Source organism: Hyperoodon ampullatus (genome assembly GCF_949752795.1).
Source record: "Hyperoodon ampullatus genome assembly, chromosome: 6".
Classification (NCBI taxonomy): domain Eukaryota; kingdom Metazoa; phylum Chordata; class Mammalia; order Artiodactyla; family Ziphiidae; genus Hyperoodon; species Hyperoodon ampullatus.
The window spans coordinates 58,367,688-58,388,583 of record NC_136919.1 but is presented as its reverse complement, the minus strand read 5'-3'; the positions used below and the strand labels follow the sequence as shown (position 1 = coordinate 58,388,583).

The 20,896-nt window shown below is 42.1% G+C and overlaps 1 protein-coding gene across 3 annotated transcripts; it reads right to left on the bottom strand.

Moving 5' to 3' along the window:
- Nucleotides 1-1,165: 1,165 nt before the first annotated feature.
- On the bottom strand, nucleotides 1,166-18,150 carry PLIN2 (perilipin 2; the record flags this gene model as incomplete). Of its 3 annotated transcripts, none has more annotated exons than XM_079706106.1 (8): nucleotides 1,166-1,321; nucleotides 10,809-11,099; nucleotides 12,254-12,388; nucleotides 13,297-13,478; nucleotides 14,653-14,938; nucleotides 16,103-16,185; nucleotides 17,839-18,034; nucleotides 18,121-18,150. In XM_079706106.1, the coding sequence occupies 8 exons, from the start codon at nucleotides 18,148-18,150 to the stop codon at nucleotides 1,166-1,168; spliced, it is 1,359 nt and encodes a 452-aa protein (XP_079562232.1). The 3 variants fall into 3 exon arrangements, with proteins under 3 accessions (XP_079562232.1, XP_079562231.1, XP_079562230.1); XM_079706105.1 differs by having other exon boundaries at nucleotides 1,166-1,306; XM_079706104.1 differs by lacking the exon at nucleotides 1,166-1,321 and having other exon boundaries at nucleotides 10,218-11,099.
- Nucleotides 18,151-20,896: the final 2,746 nt, after the last annotated feature.

The following is a 20,896-nucleotide window of genomic DNA, read 5'->3' as shown; positions in this document are numbered from 1 at the left end:
CAGGCCCCCTGCATTGGGAGTGCGGAGTCTTAACCACTGCACCACGAGGGAAGTCCCGATTCTTTCATTTTATTTACCAGTTTTCAAGATAATAATTGGTTTGCTATCATCCCCTGAAAGTGACCAATTAGGTTGTTTATATATATAGATAGATATAGATATATTTATATTTTGATGGGGTTCATATTTGATGGGGTTCAATCTACTGCAATTATTATTCCTTATTGAAGTTCAGATTGTCCCATCTTTAGTTAATGGGAACCTCTTCAAATCAGCTTCTTTTCTCTCTGAAATAGCAAGAAGTTCAAGGCTTATTTTGTACATTTCCTGCCTCAGACCTGGAATCAGCCATTTCTCCAAGAAGCACTGATTTCCTTTAGTGGGAAAAGGTATTACAATACCTTTTTCTGACAAATGAAAAAGAATTACAATCTGGACACTGGGGGTGCTCCTCAGTACTGGTTTGGCCATTGTTTCTACAATTTATTTAACTAATATTTATTTAATGTTGTTCTGTGCCAGGCATTGCTCTAAGATTTTATAAATGTTTATTTATTCTTCATAACAAACCTACTATTATCCTATTTTACAGATGAGGAAATTGAGGTACAGAGAAACTAAGTTATTTGTTTAAAGTGACATAACTAGAAAGTAGAAGAGCCAAGATTAGAATCCAGAGTCTGAGCCTTTACCCATCATGATATGCTTCCTCCCAGGTGACCTATTTTTTAGTCATATGCCTACCCCCTAGGCCAGGGGAAAGCAAAAAGACCTTGACTAGCAGATGCACTGAGACCACCCCCCCAAAAAAACATAAAGGTGCTGTTACCAGAAGAAACAGGAATGAATCCTGGGAGGAAAAAAAAAGTCCACTATATCAGTTTTTTAAAAAAACACTCTGATTCAAGATTATAAGCCCATTTTTATTATAGGCATTTCAAAGATTAAACTTTGAAGAATTATATAAAATAAAATATGATGAAGAACAAGACTCTTTTACAAATGTTTGGGTCAATCAAAGTTTCATTGCAATTAAGACCAAGTAGCCAAAAAAGAGATTAACTCCCAATAGATTAAGCCTCAAAGCCACAGGAATAAACACATGAGCAAACATGAAATTTAATGTGACATAGACTGTGTATTCAGCAAAAGGAGATTTTTCTTATTAGTTATTCAACATTTTGCCCTGAGAAGGCTGAGGGCCATTGGCATGTGAATGATTTGGTCCATCCTCCTCTTCCAAAGCTATAATATCTGGAATTTCATCAGCCTCAGATGTGAAGTCTGTGATACTGAAATCAAGTACCTGTAAAAGAAGAATCTTGGATATTAAAACAAACACTAATGAAGTGAGTTGTCAAGTCCATGTAAGCTCTTAGAAACATAAATTACTGCATGTGCATGAACCTTACTTTGTCCATAACTATGCTGTCTCCAATATGTTTATTGTCTTTTTTCCACAATTCACTCATATTATAAAAGCACTAAGGAAACTTCTCTTTAAAAGGAAACCAACTAGTGGTAGAACGAATTAAATGAAAGCTTTTGAAAATACAAGCTATAAAGCATTTCTGGTTATTCATCTGTCTGTCTATTACTCTCTTAAAACCAATAATACTCCTCTCTTCCATAAGTTTGATTTCCAATCCTATAAACCCTTTGGGAAGTGTCTAGGAACTAAGGAAGCAGAAAGGTCTTTGAATAGTTGAAATAGCCGTCACAAAGCCCTAGCTCTTCTCTGCATAGGAAAGGCTTTTAGGGATAAGAAGTTCTAGTAACTGTTACTTTGCATACAATTTTGATAAGCCAAGTAATATTTCTTAACCAACAGAAGATTAGAAGCAGAAAATTAGTAAGGTATAACAAGTTATTAAAGGCTAAATCTTGATAGCAGAGGGAAAAATTAGCTAATTACCTGACAGGGGCAAAAAAATTAACAGTAACAACAACAAAAAATATCCATCGAAAAACAGATAGAAGGGAAAATGAGGAATTATTGTCTAATGGGTTTATGCTTGGGATGATAATAAAGTTCTGGAAATAGATAGTGGTGGTGGCTGCACAACACTATAAATGTACTTAATGCCACTGAACTGTACGCTTAAGAATGGCTAAAATGGTACACTTGATGGTATGTATATTTTACCAGAATTTTTAAAAATAGTTAAAAAACAAAACAAAACTTGAAGTGAGAATCTTGCTTTTTATTGGGCCCCTTACCTGCCTGTGGCCATTATTGCACTTTTCCATAAGAACCCAGGTGCTCAGAGGACTGTCTGGTCTGAGGTAAAAACTTCCACTATTAATTCCTGAGCTTTCTATTTGGGGAGATCAAACTACATTCTAGATCTTCACGAATGTTCACTTTTCAAAGATTATACCCAATCTGACATCCACACCCAATCTGACATCCATAAAAGCCAACATTGCTTATATAAATTGATTCAGGGCATTAGCCAGGCAAGTCAATTATTGCAATTTTAGTCTTTTTAAGTTAAAAGATGTACCTTGCTTAGCTCTCTGTTCTGATCTATTTCTATTAAATGTGTATTTTAACATCCATTATCACTCTGTTTTTAATAAATGCAAAATAGAACAGGAAGCTACAACACAAGAAGATATAGAGAGAGGGATTTTCTGGACCCCAAATAAGGAAGCAAGCAGCAGTTCTCTCCTATCAGTGGCTAGATTGCTAGAATGGAAAAAATAAGCACTTTGACATCAGTAAGACATTGGACTAAATCCCCACTCTTCCACTTACCTCTTTTCAACCTCAGTTTCCTCACCTGTCAAGTGAGGAAAATACCAAATTGACTGCACTGCAAGTGAGGAGTAAAGATAGTATATGCCTAGCTTGTAAAAGGTGCTCAATAAATAGCAGCTTTCATTCTCTTCAGTTTCTTAAATACCACCCTCTCACACACACAAACCTCCAAAGTCACCTATAGATCAGGTAACTACTGGCCTAAAGTAGAGTTCTTTGCAGAAGATTGGAGATTCCACACTTAGGATTTAGGAAAAAAGCCTCACCACCACCAAAAAAAGTAGCTCTAGTCCTTGAGATGATTTAGGAGAGCCATATGAATAATTCGTCTTCCATATATCCAGAATGAATCAGAGTATATAATTTTCATTATTCGGGACCATCACCAAAACCTATTTGGGGGGCTGGGAAGGAAATAGGGGAGAGTGGAGCAGCTAAGAAGTAGCCACAGTCTATCAAGTTTCCATGCCGAGTTTAATTTTAAATGTAGTGGTTGTGCCCGACCATCTTCATAGGGTTTTTAGAAATGTGGCACAAGAGAAATCACTTCACAGATTTATAAGATAAATTCCTTTTCCATTGACGTAAACAACAATAGTTTGGACCATCAAAGAAAGAGTGTAAGGAGTCTCTTGCTGAGAATGCCCATCAGGCATTCTGAGGCCAAACTCAGAATCACATGCTTGCTGAGATAACCATAGTCCCTCCCTGAAAGGACATTCTTTTCAAGAAAACCAAGTGACCATGCCAGGGTTCCAGGGAGTTGCATAATTTTTGCAGGTTGTTCACCATACAACCATAAGGGGGCACCACTCATTCATAAACTTCACTGATTCCTGTATTTATTATGACAATATTCCAGAAGGTGGCACTACAAGGGTTGAGGATAAGGTGCCATTTTCTAATTTGCATAAAACTCCTAGAAGAAAACATAGGCAATACACACTCCTTGGCATTAGTCTCAGTAATATATATATATTTTTTATCTGTCTCCTCAGGCAAGGACAACAAAAGCAAAAATAAACAAACGGGACCAAATCAAACTAAAAAGCTTCTGCACAGTGAAGGAAACCTTCAACAAAATGAAAAGGCAACCTGCTGAATGGGAGAAGATACTTACAAATGATATGTCCCATAAGGGGTTAATATCCAAAATATAGGAAAAACTCATACAGTAACTCAATATCAAAAAGCCAAACAATCCAATTAAGAAATGGGCAGAGGCCCTGAATTGGCATTTTCCCAAAGACATACAGATGGCCAACAGGCATAGGAAAAAGTGCTCAACATCATTAACCATCAGAGAAATGCAAATCAAAACCACAATGAGAGGGCTTCCCTGCTGGTGCAGTGGTTAAGAATCTGCCTGTCAATGCAGGGGACACGGGTTCGAACCCTGGTCCAGGAAGATCCCACATGCCGCGGAGCAACTAAGCCCGTGCGCCACAACTACTGAGCCTGTGCTCTAGAGCCCATGAACCACAACTACTGAGCCAGCGTGCCACAACTACTGAAGCCTACACGCCTAGAGCCTGTGATCTGCAACAAGAGAAGCCACCACAATGAGAAGCCTGCGCACCGCAAGGGGAAGAGTAGCCCCCCCTCGCTGCAATTAGAGAAAGCCCACTGGCAGCAACGAAGGCCCAGTGCAGCCAAAAATAAAATAAATTAAAAAGAAATAAATTTATTAAAAAAAAAACACAATGAGGTATCACCTCACACCTGTCAGAATGGTTATCATCAAAAAGAAAAAAAATAACAAGTGTTGGCAAGGATGTGAAGAAAAGGGACCCTTCATGCCCAACTGGTGCAGCCACTATGGAAAACAGTATGGAGGTTACTCAAAAAATTAACAATTAGTGACTCTCCTCATGGTCCAGTGGTTAAGACTCCTTGCTCCCAATGCACAGGCCAGGTTCGATCCCTAGTCAGGGAACTAGATCCTACATGCCACAACTAAAAAGATCCCACATGCTGCAAGGAAGATCCCGCCTGCTGCAACTAAGACCCAACATGGCCAAATAAATAAATATATATATATTTTTTAAATTAACAATTGAACTACCATACATCCTGAAATTCCACCTCTGGGTATTTATCTGAATAAAATGAAAATATATATGCACCCCAATGTTCATAGCAGCATTATTTACAATAGCCAAGATATGGAAGCGACCTAAGTGCCCATCAACAGATGAATGGATAGACACACACTCACACAATGGAATATTAGCCATAAAAAAAAGTATGAAATCTTGCCATCTGCAACAACATGGATAGACCTGGAGGGTATTATGCTCAGTGAAGTAAGTCAGACAGAGAAAGACAAATACTGTATGATATCATTTATATGTGGAATCTATAAAATAAATGAACAAATGTAACAAAACTGAAACAGGCTCACAGATAAAGAGAACAAACTAGTGGTTGCCAGAGGAGAGAGGGATGAAGGGGATTAAGAGGTACAAACTAGCAGTTATAAAATAAATAAGTCACAGGGATATAATGTACATCACAGGGAATATAGTCAATGTTTTATAATAACTTTGTATGGTGTGTAATGTACAAAAACATCGAATCACTATGTTGTACACCTGAAACTAATATTGTAAACTATACTTTAATACAAAATTTTTTAAATTAAGCTAAATTAGAGTAGGTCTTTCTAAAATGACATTTTATGGAGTCTACACCAAGGGTCTTGTTAAATTTTGTTTTTATTATTATTATTTTTTGGCCACATCGCATGGTTTGTGGGATCTTAGCTCCCCGACCAGGCTCAGCAGTGAAAGTGCAGAGTCCTAACCACTGGACCACCAGGGAATTCCCAAGGGTCTTGTTAATTAAAGTAAATTAAGAGTAGCTCTTTTTTTTTATTTATTAATTAATTTATTTATTTTGGTTGCGTCAGGTCTTAGTTGTGGCAGGCGGGCTCCTTAGTTGCAGCACGTGGGCTCCTTAGTTGCAGCATGTGGGATCCTTAGTTGCGGCATGCGAGTTGTGGCATGCATGTGGGATCTAGTCCTCTGGCCAGGGATCAAACCCAGGCCCCCTGCCTTGGGAGTGCAGAGTCTTAACCACTGTGCCACCAGGGAAGTTGTGCAGCTCTTTTTAAAGTAAGACATTTTATGGAGCCCACACCAGATTTCTTGTTTGGAAAGAGTAGGACTGTTGGTAACCCTAGCCCTATCTTTGTTTCAGATTAAAATCATTTGTTTCCTGTTTCCTTCATTTCTGAGAGTATGGTCGTTGGACCACCTGCATTAGAATCACCTAGGATGTCTTTTTTTTGTTTGTTTAAGCGATGCTTTTTTTAAGTGCAGATGCCTGGTACTACCTCCAGACCTACCAACCAGATTCTGTAGGGGTGGAACCCAGGAACCTGCATTTCATCAGTGTCCCCAGTTGATAAGCCCTGGCATAGACAAAGAGGGCAGAGGAAGGCTCACTGACAGACGGCATGGTTTTATCCATGCTGAGAGCTCACTAGGGCCATTTCATACAAGGGAGTCAGTCTGATAGATATATTAGCTACCTCCTTACTGAGTTGTCCTGTGCTCTAACCTGAGTAGAGTAGACAACGAAAAGGGAAAAGTGCTTGATTCATACTATTCAACATCTACTCCTATTAATGCTAAGTTATAATTTAAATGGTTGGCTAGAAAAAAATAAAGAAAAAAAATGGTCGGCTAGAATCAAAAAGTCCAATAACAGGTGTAGGTGAGGATATGGAGAAATCAAAACCCTCATGTACTACTGGTGGGAAAGTAAGATGGTGCAGCCACTTTGGAAAACAGTCTGGCAGTTCCTCAAACAATTAAACATAGAGTGACCATATGACCCACTAGTAATTCTACTCCTAGGTATATACCCAAGAGAAATGAAAAGATAATTTACATGGTAACCATTTCTTCATCACTGACATTTACACAAAAGCACCATTTAAACTATTCATTACTCTTGTAAAATATCAATTAACAACACTATCTACTACCTTCCTCACTTTCTTAAATTCTAGAAAACATTTTTTTCAGTGTTAGCCAAAAAACATAGATATTATGATATGGCTCTCTCAAACAGCACTTTCATAAAATCTGTACCAAGCTAAACAAACTAGGTCTATTCTACAACAAGACAAGGCTCCTCTGTGAGACTTAAAACCTTTCATTATATTATATCCCATTTCTCTCTAATCTGTAGGCCCAGTTTAAGCAAGTTAAGCATGGAGGAGAAATCCCAGGCAATTGTCTCCCCTCCCCCAAACATTGTGCTTTCACACTGCCACCCTATCATTTCACTTAGCCATCTTCCTCACAATCTTTTTTTTTTTTTTTTTTTTGGGCGGTACGCGGGCCTGTCACTGTTGTGGCCTCTCCCGTTGCGGAGCACAGGCTCCGGACGCGCAGGCTCAGCTCCGGACGTGCAGGCTCAGCGGCCATGGCTCACGGGCCTAGCCGCTCCGTGGCATGTGGGAGCTTCCCGGACCGGGGCACGAACCCATGTCCCCTGCATCAGCAGGCGGACCCTCAACCACTGCGCCACCAGGGAAACCCCCTGACAATCTTAACTAAAGATGCGTTGTGTTAATCAGCAATCTCACCTGTCAAATTCAACAGGGCCATGGGCTGCCTGCCTCTTACTACCTTATCATCAATTGAGGGTGTGATATTCCTAGTCTGCCTTTTCCACTTGAGCACCCGGCCTCTGCTCAGCAACCCCTGGATAGTGAACAAGAAGGCCTCAACCACACCAGCCCTAAAAATATGACCTGAACCTATCCCAGTAAGGGTCCAGTTGACACAATTTCTTCTAGCAATCAGTAACTTCTCAAACATCAGGGAATGGCATCAGAATCTCAAAAGGTAAGCAAGGGGAACAGGAAAGATACCATAAAACATCTTTCTTTGGCCTAAGTTGACCTCAAGCCTGATATGACTTCTTATTCTTCTCCTTCTCTGCGAATAGTCCAATGCTACTTCCTTTCCAGTTTCTCCATTTTTCAGATGAAGTAGGCTGCTACAGGATAGCCCGGGAACTTAGACATCCAAGTGGAATTATCCAGCATCTTTTCCTTACTAAATAGCAACTGTGAAAATATGATAGGATATCCTACATTATAGAATACCTGTTGGGAAGGTGGACACTTACAGCATGAATGTATTGCCCTTTGAGATACAAGCAACAAATACCTTGGTTTATAAGGCAGGGACATCCCACAAGACCATCACCCATGCAGGCCTCTGTGCTACATCACTCCTGGAGCTGGATCAGGACTGAGGCCCAGCTGGCCCAGTCTCCAGTCCACGAGAGCCCAGGAAGGTCAGGCTGGCAAGAGCCCTCCTTTCTATCCCCCACCTGCTCCCCCAGGCATCATTTAGATGCCATTTCTTAGATTTGTGCACAAATATCTATCCTTCTTATTCCTCCTTCCCTCACCAGTCAACTCCATGAGCTAAACGATACTCTAAAAGGGATATCTCAGGTAAACCAAATTTTAGTTTTTCCTGTTTCACTTCATTATTCCTTCAATATCTATCATGCCTTATCAAAGTAGATATATTTTCCCAATCATGATCTGATATTATATACTCACTACTCACTCTGAAACTGGCCAGTTAAAGACACTAAGTGTCACTGTCCCACAGGAGGTATCCTCATGACTAGTGCAAAATAGAAAGACACCCCATCCTCAAACACTTCACTTCCATCTGTTGAAAAAATCACTAATTTTACTTTACAGATGATAAAACTAAGGCTAAGACATTAATGGCTAATATACCATGTTCCTTTTTTTGCCCAGAACTAATTAGAAAGTTCACATTATAATTACATGCAAAGGAAAGAAGTAGGCTTGAACACTCAGGCACACTCTGCCAGGCTTCACGTAGCCAAATATTCAAGAACCTGCCATAATTATAGACTGTGCTAGGCTTAGTCAGCTTTTTTCCCCTCTGAATAATTGTCCTCTTTGGGAAAAAGTTTGTTAAACTAAAACGGCCAGTTTATGCAACAATAAAACGAGGACACCACAAATTTTGAGACATGTTGACAACAAAATGAAATGCGTGTAGGCACAAACTTAAAACACAAAGTCAGACAGACAAAACCAAGGGCAGTGGTATTCTTCTAGAAACTAAGAGAAGTCTCTTTATATTCTGTCTTGCTCATGAAGAACAGCCTTGAGAACAGTCTCTTTTTCATAAGCAATTCAGTAGGTACTATAACTCTTATGAAGGGGAAACACAAAGGTTTCTGTTCAGTATAAGAAAGTCTGTGTACAGCTGTAGTATATAAATTTTCCAACCATTTAGAATCAACCACAAAATACCAGTCTTGAAGTTTTGAGGCAAATGACAGCAGGATCACATCCAATTTGGACTAATAAAAAAAAAATTTTTTTTAAGAGGTATAGTCTCTAGAAAAACCAGTCACTAGGGATGGGTAGGCCAGTGCATGGATTGGTTCCACCCTGGAAGCCCATAAATCGTGACAGTCCACCGTCCCAGAAACCAGAGGTTCCTTAGCTTCAAGTATCTAAGGGAGTCCCTCCAACTGAGCTCACATGTTTACTGATTCCTGGAGTTACCTCAAGGGGAAAAAATTTAGTTCTCTAACTTAGTAAGCTTTGATCAGTTTATTCACACAAGTCCTTGTAAAGTTATACGCTGCTTCCTTGTTTTCATGGGGAGACAGGGGTGAAGCAGGGTAGAAAGAGGAGACAAATTTGACTTAGACTTCAGTTCTGCTGAAGGGCAGGACAGGCAGAAGCATGTAGCTCTATTTCACAAGTTCTAAGACTGTCTTTTTTGAAAAGGTTTGGCATACTGCAGCTTTGTCATGAGGAGATCCATATCTCCTAAATAATTAACCCACACTGAGGGGATTAGAAGTCTGGACACCCTAGGTAGGAGGTAGGAAGAACCCTTTTCTACAGGGGGTCCAAAGTCTTTTTTTTCTAATTATTCTCATGTGGACTTCTAAAGGCATCTCACCCACAACTAAGGTTAGTGATTTCTCCCAATGTGACAACATGGTACCTTAAGTCCAGCTGAGACTGGACACTGAACAATCTCATTCCTTACAAGTTAGATGGCCCCTTGGCAAGAAATAACTCCTATCTTTACGTGAGACTGCTGCAAAGAGTCACTGCTTCCTCTCAGCTCTGATTTCTTTTCAATAAGGCAGTCAGTCATAAGTGGCTCCTTCTGCTAGTTTAAAAACCTGTTCTCAGGGGTCCAGTAAATGGGCAAATGAAAGGAACCACCACCACCTAATAAAATTCTTACGGGAACATTAGCTTTTAATTTGTTTAAAACCTGTTATCAAACATTCTATTTTTAACATTAGTCTTCCAATGTTATTACAAATTCCCCAACAGCCCATTTGAATTCATGTGTATTAATAAATAACCCTGTTATGCAGGCAAAGCAGTTCCAAGAAAGCCACACTAAAAGCACATGTAACACACAGCATAAAACTGATCTATTCTGCAGTGAATTTTATTGAATTCAAAGGGGGCATTCCTTTATGAAAAATAAAAAACTCGGTGCACAAGCATGCGTTGAGAGACAAACCAGTACTGAGGCCTGCTCAGACCAAACCAGAGCAGACAGCAGTTCATACAACAGCCCACATGAAGGTGTTTTTATTCAATACAAACAGACAGCAACAGTGGCAACAGAATGAGGCCATAGATGCACTGGAACATTTTGTGAGTTCTGCATAGGCTCTGAACAGTCTATCATTCTTTTCCTTCCAGCCAAGTAAACAACATAACTCATCCGTTAAAGTGGAAACTTTAAAGCTCTTAATCCAGTTGGCAATGACTACAATAGAGGACCTTTTTTTCTCGATAGCTGCTTCCCCACTTCAGAGTTGTCTAGCAGGTTTCAACGTAAGAGGAGGTGTCATCTGGCTGGCTGCCCTGTGCATTGCTAACAGGGACAGGTTTAATATGTTTTGCGCTCAGGCTGCCCGGCCTCCTGGCTGTACCTTGGGCCTGAGCATGCTGAGACTCAGCCACCTGAGGATAAAAGGGACCTACCAGCCAGTTGAGGGGTGTGTTGTTAACAAGATAATCCATCACATCATCTAAAGACTCCTTCATTTTCTGCAGCTGCCCCTTGCTGGAAGCGAGGAGGCCATCAGACACTTCCTTAAAGGAGGCAACGTTGCGAAACACTGAGTAGATGTCACCAGTCATCACCCCCAAATGGTTGACCTGATCTTGGATGTTCTGTGGTAACCCTTGGATGTTGGACAGGAGGGTGTGGCACGTGGTCTGGAGCTGCTGAGTCAGGTTTCGGGCAATAGCAAGAGTACGTGACTCTATGTGCTGAAAGTAAGACAAGTTTAAGAATTAGCAGTGGATCCAACAGTCCTATGCATGAATTAGTTCACTTACAGTCAGCTGGTTATACATCCACCACACGTGGATTCTTTAACTTTTTAAAATCCTCATAACAACCCTGAGTGAAGCAGTATTATTTCACATTTCATAAACATGAACGTAAGCTTAGAGTTGAAATAACATGCCCCAGTTAACAGCTGGAGTGTAGATTTGAACTAGTGCCTGAGTCTTCAAAGTTCATGGTCTTAAGCTGAAGAAACCTAACAGGGGAGACCGGACAGAAGGAAAATACACTCCATATTAGTAGGGCAACTTAGATATTCTCTTCTCAAGTGAGATATGATATGAACAAACAGTTAATATTGATTTCAAGGGCAAATGCATACTAGCTTTTGGAATGCAAAGGACCACATTCTAGGGCTACAATATGCTATTTCTTCTGTCTGGAACATTCGTCCCCTTATTGCCTTTTCACCTAGTTTATTCACCCCTTAGGTCTCAGCTTACCACTCATCTCTTCCAGCAAACCATCTGACTCACCCATCCTCACTCCAAGGTTGAGTTAGTACCCTTCCTATGTAGTATTCTCATAGCAACTATATTTATGCTATCAAAAAACCACTATGACAGTAAAGATGCCTGTATTCACTTAGTCTGTAGCCATTGTAAGGGCAATGCTCGTGTTTCTCAATTAGTTGTATCCTGATAGGGACAATATGCCTATCTGTAAATTGTTAGATAAAGTTGCACATTTTTGCTTTTCGGTCACATAACAGGCAACCTATATACACTGTATTGTTCAAACTTTTTTTTTTTGCGGTACGCGGGCCTCTCACTGTTGTGGCCTTTCCCGTTGCGGAGCACAGGCTCCGGACGCGCAGGCTCAGTGGCCGTGGCTCATGGGCCCAGCCGCTCTGCGGCATGTGGGATCTTCCCAGACCGGGGCACGAACCTGTGTCCCCTGCATCGGCAGGCGGACTCTCAACCACTGCGCCACCAGGGAAGCCCTGTTCAAACTTTTGATAGAGTATTCTAAGAGGAATAATAAGAAACTTATTAGTAAGTTTCTAATGAGAAGTTCTTAATAGTAAGAACTTCTTCAGAAGCTGTAGTGGATGACTCTGTCCCGGTTGTCTCACCTCAGCACAGTGGGATTCATCTGTATCGTCATAGCCGACACTTCTCTTCCACTCCAGCCAGGACAGATAGAGCTTATCCTGAGCACCCTGAATTTTCTGGTTGGCATTATGCACATTCTTCCTGGCAAATTCAATCTAGAACACGTTGAAAGAAGACAAAGGAACAAACTAGTCAGACATTCTTGTTAGCCTGTTCTCAGATCCATGATGTAAATCAGCCAACATCAACTCTTACAGAAATTCTTGGTTTTTAAGGAGACCTATCCCTGATAGCATTGTTATCTGTTATCAATATGTGTAAGTCAACCAAGCAGTCATAGTACTTATTGCCTCTTATTTAATTATTAAACCACTGTCTCCCATTTACCTCCAGTTTAACACAGGCAAGGCAACTGAAATTTAATACGTGTGAAATATAAAATTACAAAAGAGAAAGGAACTCGAACTTCCTCTTCCCTGTTGCCAGCCACCTACTTCCCCTTCCAAGAATAAACTGGTTTCTAAAGGCCATACAATACATACTGTTCCGTAACTTGGCAATCCTTAATGGCTACACAGTGGTCTTTTGTGATGTATCAATGTAATCAGTCCCCTATTAGTTGATGTGCATTATTTATACTCTCTTGCAACTCTGAACAAATATACTTATCTGTAAGATAGGTTTCTAGAAGGAAAGCTGCTCCAGGCATAGGTGTGTCTGTAACTTTCCTATAAGAGCCCCTTGAATCCTCTGGAAGTGCAAAAACAAGTACTGCTCTTTCTCTACACCTTCGCCCACAGCATCTAACTTTGCCAGTGCCATTGGACAAAACCAGAATCAGTAATTTGACCCCTCAGAGTAAGATTAACGCCACTTCATATATTGATATTTCAGCTATTTATACTTTTTTTTTTCTGCGAGTTTTCTGTATACTCTTTGCCCATTTTTCTATTGGATTGTTCATAAGGTAAGATTAAAATTCTTGGATTTCATGATATGTTTACTCCCAGTCCTCGAGATAAATGAACTCACTTCAGATACCTTTAAAGGAAGTTGTACTCACCAGGTTGACAGTGGAATGGAGCTGAGAAATGGTCTCTTGGCTTTTTTGCTTAGCTTCTTTAACCCTGCTGAGGGCCTGCTGGTAGGCCCATGAGCGGAGCTTGGTGGACAGGGATCCCAGTCTGATATAATAACTTGGCTTCTGAACAGGATCAAATCCTTCCACTTTTTTGGCTTCTTTTTCTGAAGTTACATAGAAGTGACCAAAAAAAAAAAAAAAAAAAAAGTCCAGGATCACAGCTCTAAGTGACAAGGCCTGGACTCTAACCTGGATCTTGACTTTGTTGATTCCACTCACCCATCTAGCAATCATGGACCCCTATTCCCAAGACGCCTTATGTCTGCTGCTGGGCTTAGCAGCCCAGAACACATCCCTATATGTGACACATGTCACCTACACAGGTCTCTTCCCACTAGAGCTTCTTACCTGGCACATAGTGAGCACTAAATCTTTAATGATTCTATACAGCAGCCCATTAAGGACAATCCATTTATAGAAAGTATTTCTCTAGGCTAATTTATCCGGAAGTTTCAAGACTTACTACGTACAACTCAGTGTGAAACTTAAGAGTGCCTTAAGGGCTTCCCCGGTGGCACAGTGGTTGAGAGTCCACCTGCCAATGCAGGGGACACGGGTTCAAGCCCTGGTCCGGGAAGATCCCACATGCCGCGGAGCAACTAAGCTCGTGTGCCACAACTACTGAGCCTGTGCTCTAGAGCCCGTGAGCCACAACTACTGAGCCCACGTGCCGCAACTACTGAAGCCTGTGTGCCTAGAGCCCGTGCTCCACAATGAGAGAAGCCACTGCAATGAGAAGCCTGCATACCGCAATGAAGAGTAGCCCCCGCTCGCCGCAACTAGATAAAGCCCGCGTGCAACAACGAAGACCCAACACAGCCATAAATAAATAAATAAATAAAATTAAAAAAAAAAAAAAAAAAAAGAGTGCCTTAAGAAGGAAAACTATAGGGACAGAAAGATTAGTGGTTGCTCAGACAGTGGGGGTGGTGGGGGGATGGAGACTGCCAACAGGCATGAAGGATCTTTTATCTTTGGGGGTGATAGAAATTCTATAACTAGATTGTGATGGTTATGTAACTGTAAATTTAGAACGAAAAAAGGTGAATTTTTTTGGTATATAAAAGTATATCTCAGTAAAGCTGTTTAGAAAGACTGCTTTAAGATATAAAACATTGGGAGTTCCCTGGTGGCCTAGTGGTTAGGATTCTGGGCTTCCACTGCCATGGCCCGGGCTCAATCCCTGGTCGGGGAACTGAGATCCCACAAGCTGCATGGCACAGACAAAAAAAAAAAAAAAAAAAGTAAAACATTATTTCAAGAAAAAAATCCAATTACCTAGTTCATCCTTGGTGAGAGGGAGGTACTGGTCTACCAGCAGCTCTGATTTGGTGAGCGCATTTTCTACTCCACTGCTCACCAGCTGCATCATCCGACTTCCTAGGACTATGTTAATGCCGCCACTGACCACGGATTTGGTCTTCTCCACACTGCCAGTCACTGTTCCTTTGGTCTTGTCCACCACCCCAGTGATTGTGCTGGCCACAGAATCCTTGGCCCCAGTCACAGTAGTCGTCACAGCATCTTTTGCCCCAGTCATAGCTCCTTTGGCATTGGCCACAACCTACAGGGAAAAAGGCAGATCATTTGGCTGGTGAGAAGCATAAAAACCTAGTGAAGTTCTTAACTAAGGTAGTATAGTTGAAGAGTTAAAAGAATGAATCTGGCCCTTTTGCTTTCTAGTTGTAGGTCTTAGACAAGTCACTGAGAGCTGATGAGCCTCAATTTCCTTATCAGGTATAAGTACCCTACTTGCCACCACTCAAGGGTTGTTGGAGGACCAAATGAGGGAAACAGATAAAAAATTTGTCGATTTGTCAAGTTTTTTTTTAATTAATTAATTTATTTTTAAAATTTATTTTATTTTTGGCTACATTGGGTCTTCGTTGTTGCACGCGGGCTTTCTCTAGTTGCGGCAAACAGGGGTTACTCTTCGTTGCAGTACACGGGCTTCTCATTGCGGTGGCTTCTCTTGTTGCAGAGCACGGGCTCTAGGCACATGGGCTTCAGTAGTTGTGGCACACGAGCTCAGTAGTTGTGGCACACGGGCTTAGTTGCTCCACAGCATGTGGGATCTTCCCGGACGAGGGCTTGAACCCATGTCCCCTGCACTGGCAGGTGGATTGTTAACCACTGTGCCACCAGGGAAGCCCAAGGTTTTTTTTGTTTTTGTTTTACACTAGATGAACCTATAGTAATTAAGGCACAAGGAGTACTCTAGAGAAAATGGCATTTTCCACAATGACATGCTTATACTGAGTCCCTCATGCATGTCTATAAGTATAGGTATAGGTATCATGCACACCTGGCCCTATGCACACAGCCCCAAGCCAAAACACAGGCAGAGGTGTCAGTTCTCCATCCTACTAGATGTGCTCTCAGGTACCAAGTGAGAAAAGGCTCTATTTACCACCTCTGCATTTAATCAGTACCACATGGGAATCAGTGATTTGAGAAAGCAATTTCACCTACAGAGATGAAGCCACAAATTTAATAGAGATCAGACTAAAGGTATTCCAGCCCAAAGGTGGATAGTTCATCTCTGCTTCTTAAGACAACCTGACAACAGTTCAGGAGGTAACGGAGTGATCATTACTCTTTCAAAAATTTATCCAAGGTTGAGGGAACAAACAAGTATTACCTGTTTATGGTCTGCACAGCCTGTGTTAAACAGATAAAACTTAAAAATGTCAGGTGGCAAGCCTCAGCACTCTTGTCCCAAGCTCACCTGGTTTGTTGGCTGATTCAGAATAGGCAGTTTCTCCTCAATCCTGTCTAGCCCCTTACAGGCATAGGTATTGGCAACGGCAACTAGAAGAATCACAAATGATGAAAATGTTAACAGTCTGGGTAAGAGTGAATATATATCTTGAGCCTTCATTCTTACTATAAAAAAACAGCAAAAATGTTCATTTTAATTTACCATGCAATACTTTGCCTGGTTTCTCTAGTTCAGAAAGGAGATTCTTGCCAGGTTTCTGGCAACTTTCTTCTACTGACAGGGAAATAAGGATATGGGTGTGGGAAGGGGGGTGAGCAGCAAGCAGAGGCAGTGACAGGCCAAGTAGGACGCTGGCCAAGAAGCCTCTTACTCATCAACTGTCCCCTAAGGTTAATGCCAAGAGAAGCCAGGCTTCACCTGAACCCTTATTCAGGGAACGAGGTATTACGAAAACTCTCCAAATTAGCACCTCCATGCTAGTTTAATCCCCACCTACACTTAATTCAGTAGGTGGCAGTGTACTTTGGGTTATCACCAGGAAACAGGATGCTAACAGCACCCTGGATCTCCCTAAAAAGACCCGGATTTTAGTCCAAGCTCCCCCCACCCCCCAACAACGACCAAGCCTAGAACTAGTACTATACTCATTTGGGAAGTAGCAGAGTTGGAAAACTGATCTCTAAAAGGTTTCTTATAATCCTAAAAGTCCACGACATAACCACTTGGGGGAATGATTTAAACCCTTATTCAAAAGTAGTTCATAATGTGGAGAAATTGAAAATTCCACTCCTAGGTATATACCCGAGAGAATTCAGAACCTATGTGCACACAAAAACTTGGGCACAAGTGTTCACAGTAGCATTCATTATTCATAATAGGCATAAAGTAGAAGCAACCCAAACATCAACTGATGAATAGAATATGATATATCCATGCAATAGAATATTAAATTATTCCATATTAAAAAGGAATGAAATACTGATATGATGCTACAATTTGGATGAACCTTGGAAACATTATGCTAAGTGAAAACTAGCCAGTCACAAAAGACCACATATTTTATGATTCAATTTACATCACACGTCCAGGATATGCAAATCTATGAAGACAGAAAGTAGATGACTAGTTGCCTAAGGTGGGGGGGAGGGGGACGGGGAGTGACTGTGAATGAGTATAAGTGTACAATTCACTGGCATTCACAATACTGTGCATTCACAATATTGTGCAACCATTACCACTATCATTTTCAGGACTTTTTCATCACCCCAAACAGAAAGTGGTATGAGGTTTCTTTGCGGGGTGATGAAAATGTTCTAAAATTGATTATGGTGATGCCTACCCAACTCTGTGAATATACTAAAAGCCACTGAATTGTATGCTGATGTTATTTATTTATTTATTTTTAAAGCAGTTCACATATTACTGTGTAGTCCCAAGGAAGTCAGCTATTTCAGTTCACTCACTCTTTCCCCATATGATCTCACTTGTCAACAGAGAGGCATCTCCGGGGGATTTTTTTTTGTAATATCATAACATCTGCCATTGTTATGAAGCAGGCCTTCTATAACAATGAGGGTCACCTGGCAGTTTCTCGAGAAAGGCAGCATGTGTCTCAGGAAAGGCTGAGGATTCCTGATGCGTGCTTAAGGCATAACACTGGCATTCACCATATTCAAGCCAGCTTCGGGCTCACTCCTGATGAGAACATAGGACTAAATTTTGAGGGGGAAATCAAAACTCACTTTGTGGCTCTAGCTTTTGGATGATTGGCAGAGCACTCGTCACGGCCACCGAGGTGATGGTCTTCACACCCTTCTCTGCCATCTCACACACAGACTTCAAGCAGGGATACTGATCCTTCGTATTGATGTAAGCCGAGGAGACGAGGTCATATGTGGAGCTCACCAAGGGTAGGTTGGCCACCCTTGTCACCACACTCTGCAACCAAGAAGGAGGGAGGGCTTAACTTCCAAAACACACTGGGGAGGGAAAGAAATCAAGAAACTGCTATTTATAAATCATACCAGCTGTGGTTCAACTGCAACAGATGCCATTTTTCTTCTGGAGAATGAAGAAATCTGCAGAAGAGAAACTTGGTTCAGGACACTGTAATAAGACTCCCAGATTCATTCTCCAACCGAAGCAAATGCTAATTTCAAGTAGAGCAAAATTCAAGATCAAGTTTAGTCTGCATTTCTTCCCACCCTCTGACTCTCAGAGCTCTCCTCTGGGCAAACTGAAAGAAGGTTTTTAAAGCTCACGTGTAAAAATCACCCACTTAAAATGTTCAATGTTTTCCCCACCAGAACATTAGAGATGCCTTTTGAAGATAAATATCTGTCCACAAAAATGCTAACCAAGTTAAAATCCATGGTCAAACTAAAGAGATATTCCAAGTAGGAGACATCTTGTACAGTCAGGACGATCAAGACGGAGCACTTTGGTGGGGGGCGGTGGTTACTCCTTCCTTGTCAAAGAACTGAAACTAGTTCAGGGGACACTAAACACACGAGAAAGGAGGTGCTCCGCGGAAATGAAAAACTTTTCCGGACGCTTTAAAATGTTAATTTAGTGTCCCCAACGACCCACAGCCACACAAAACAGCCTCACTGCTAAGCAGCAGAGCTGGAAAGTTAAGAACCCACGACTTCGGAGCCAATCAGTTCACCCCCCGGCCAAGGGTCCCACTTTTACAAGAAATTAGAACCACGCTAAAGGCGGAAATCAGACGCCAGCATCAATAGCCCGTCTGTCACTGCGTACCCCACAAAATTCTGTTTTAAGACGATTTTCTCACGCGTTTCCTTTTAAATAATGTCCTTTCGGGACGACTGGAAACCGTTACCCGCAACCAAGCTAAGAAGCTACAACCGCACTAAGGCAGTGGGCAGAAAAGCAGCCTGAATCAAGGAACAAAAGCGAGGATTGAAAGCACAAGCCCAGGAGACATCCCCTTCCCAGCCGGGGCCCGGAAACCGCCACGAGGCCGCCAGCGTCCAGCCTGGAGCCCGCGGGGGCCCGAGCCGCGAGGGACCGGGACCTCAGAGGTGGCGCGTACCTACCAGCCGGCAGCAGCCCAGAGACGTGGGTCCAGCGGGTCCGCGCGCCGTTCACAATGCCCGGCCCGCGGGCGCCGGGCTATATACCCCGCCCCGCCCCGCCCCCGCGCCACGTGACCGGGGGCTCCCGGACACCCGACCCACAGAGGGCGGGCCGAGTCCCGCCACCTTCCCCCACCGCAGGGCCGCCTCCAGGGGTGGGGGCCCCTTTCGGGGTGGGCGTGGCGGGGAGGCCCTGCCTGGGTCAGGGGTGCTGGGGTTCCCCGGGCAAAAATATGGCCGGCGCCCATGCTGGATTTGTAGTTTTGCAAAAGGCAGTGGAGAAGTCGCTCGGACAAACAATAACTAACCTGTTGATTTCCACCAGTCCTCAGAATAGAATTGTCTTTAAAAATGGAAGCAGTGGCGTCTGGACTGTTATTTATAACAACTTCTAAAGTTCTGTGAAATTCTAAATGATGACGGACGTGTAGAGATGGCTGTTTTGCTGCTCTTTTGACTTTACAGTCAGTTCCTCAAACATCCGTCTGATTTAAAGTTGAATCGGAATTTCCAAAAAAAGGAATTTTTTTTGAGAATACCGTTTGTTGGTTTTTTTGTTTGTTGGTTTGTTTCAGCGAGACTTAAACCCAAATCACTCCGGGATGATAGCTGCCTATGATTACTATGCAAGATGGCTTTTTTTTTTTTTTTTAAAGAAACAAATCAACGTCTGAGTCCCAGTTTCTTCTTGTGTAAAATTCAGGATTTGAACCAGATTATGTGAGCAAACAAATTGTGCAACTGCCCCATCCCGGGTAGGGGCTCCGTGGACCGCTCCCCGAGTGAGTGGCCTGGGATCTGATGACATCGCCGAGGGCCTCGGCCTCTCTGCTCCCTCTCAGGGAAGGTAAACAAGAAAGGACAGGTGGGAGGTGCGAGGGGGAACTGGCGCCGGGTCCTCGGCCTCCGGAATTGGGAGCAAGCGGAGGTAGGGAGGACGCAGGAGCCTGGCGGCAGGCTTTGTCAAGCTACAGAGTTTGAACTGTGGGAAACCCTCAAAGGCATTTACCTTAATTACGTAACTAATGTTGCATGCACAGAGATACTGTGCATATTTAAAGCTCCAAACCGACCCACTAAAAAATGTATCCCTTATACATGACGGAAGACATCTGGAGGCCCCCAGCAAGAAAAACCAAATACTGTGTCTTCCCACCGCCCCCCCGCTACACACACCAGGTCATTCAAAACAAAATGCAGTACTACCATAAAATAACTGTTAGGAAGTGCAAAAATGTATGGGTTTTTTTCTCCTATGTTGACATCTTCAATGCTTTAAGCAATCAAATTATTTTTTTCTCTTCTTTTTGCTGTTCTTTGTTGGTGCTCTATGCAGATGTTTAGTGTGCCTATTGTTAATGTCACCACCCTGATCTAAAACAACAGGAATTTGAGTGATGATGGTGAGGGTTTTTTTTTTTTTAACTTCTCACTATTCTGGTCTCTTATTTTGCAACAGAAGGCTCTTGCCCTTTCACCTTAAATGCCTCCATGCTTTTACTTGTTTTAAACCTGTGAGTCACTTGCCCTCTTTAAGGATAAGCAAGCTTCCTTCTGTTTTTCTATACCTGAGAAGGAGAGGGCTCCAGAGACTAATGTTGGGGTCTAGACTCTCCAAGTCCCCAGAGGATAAAGCACACCATATTCTGCACCTGCTTTTCTTTCATCTTCATGAGTCTGGGACAGCATGGAGCTAGTG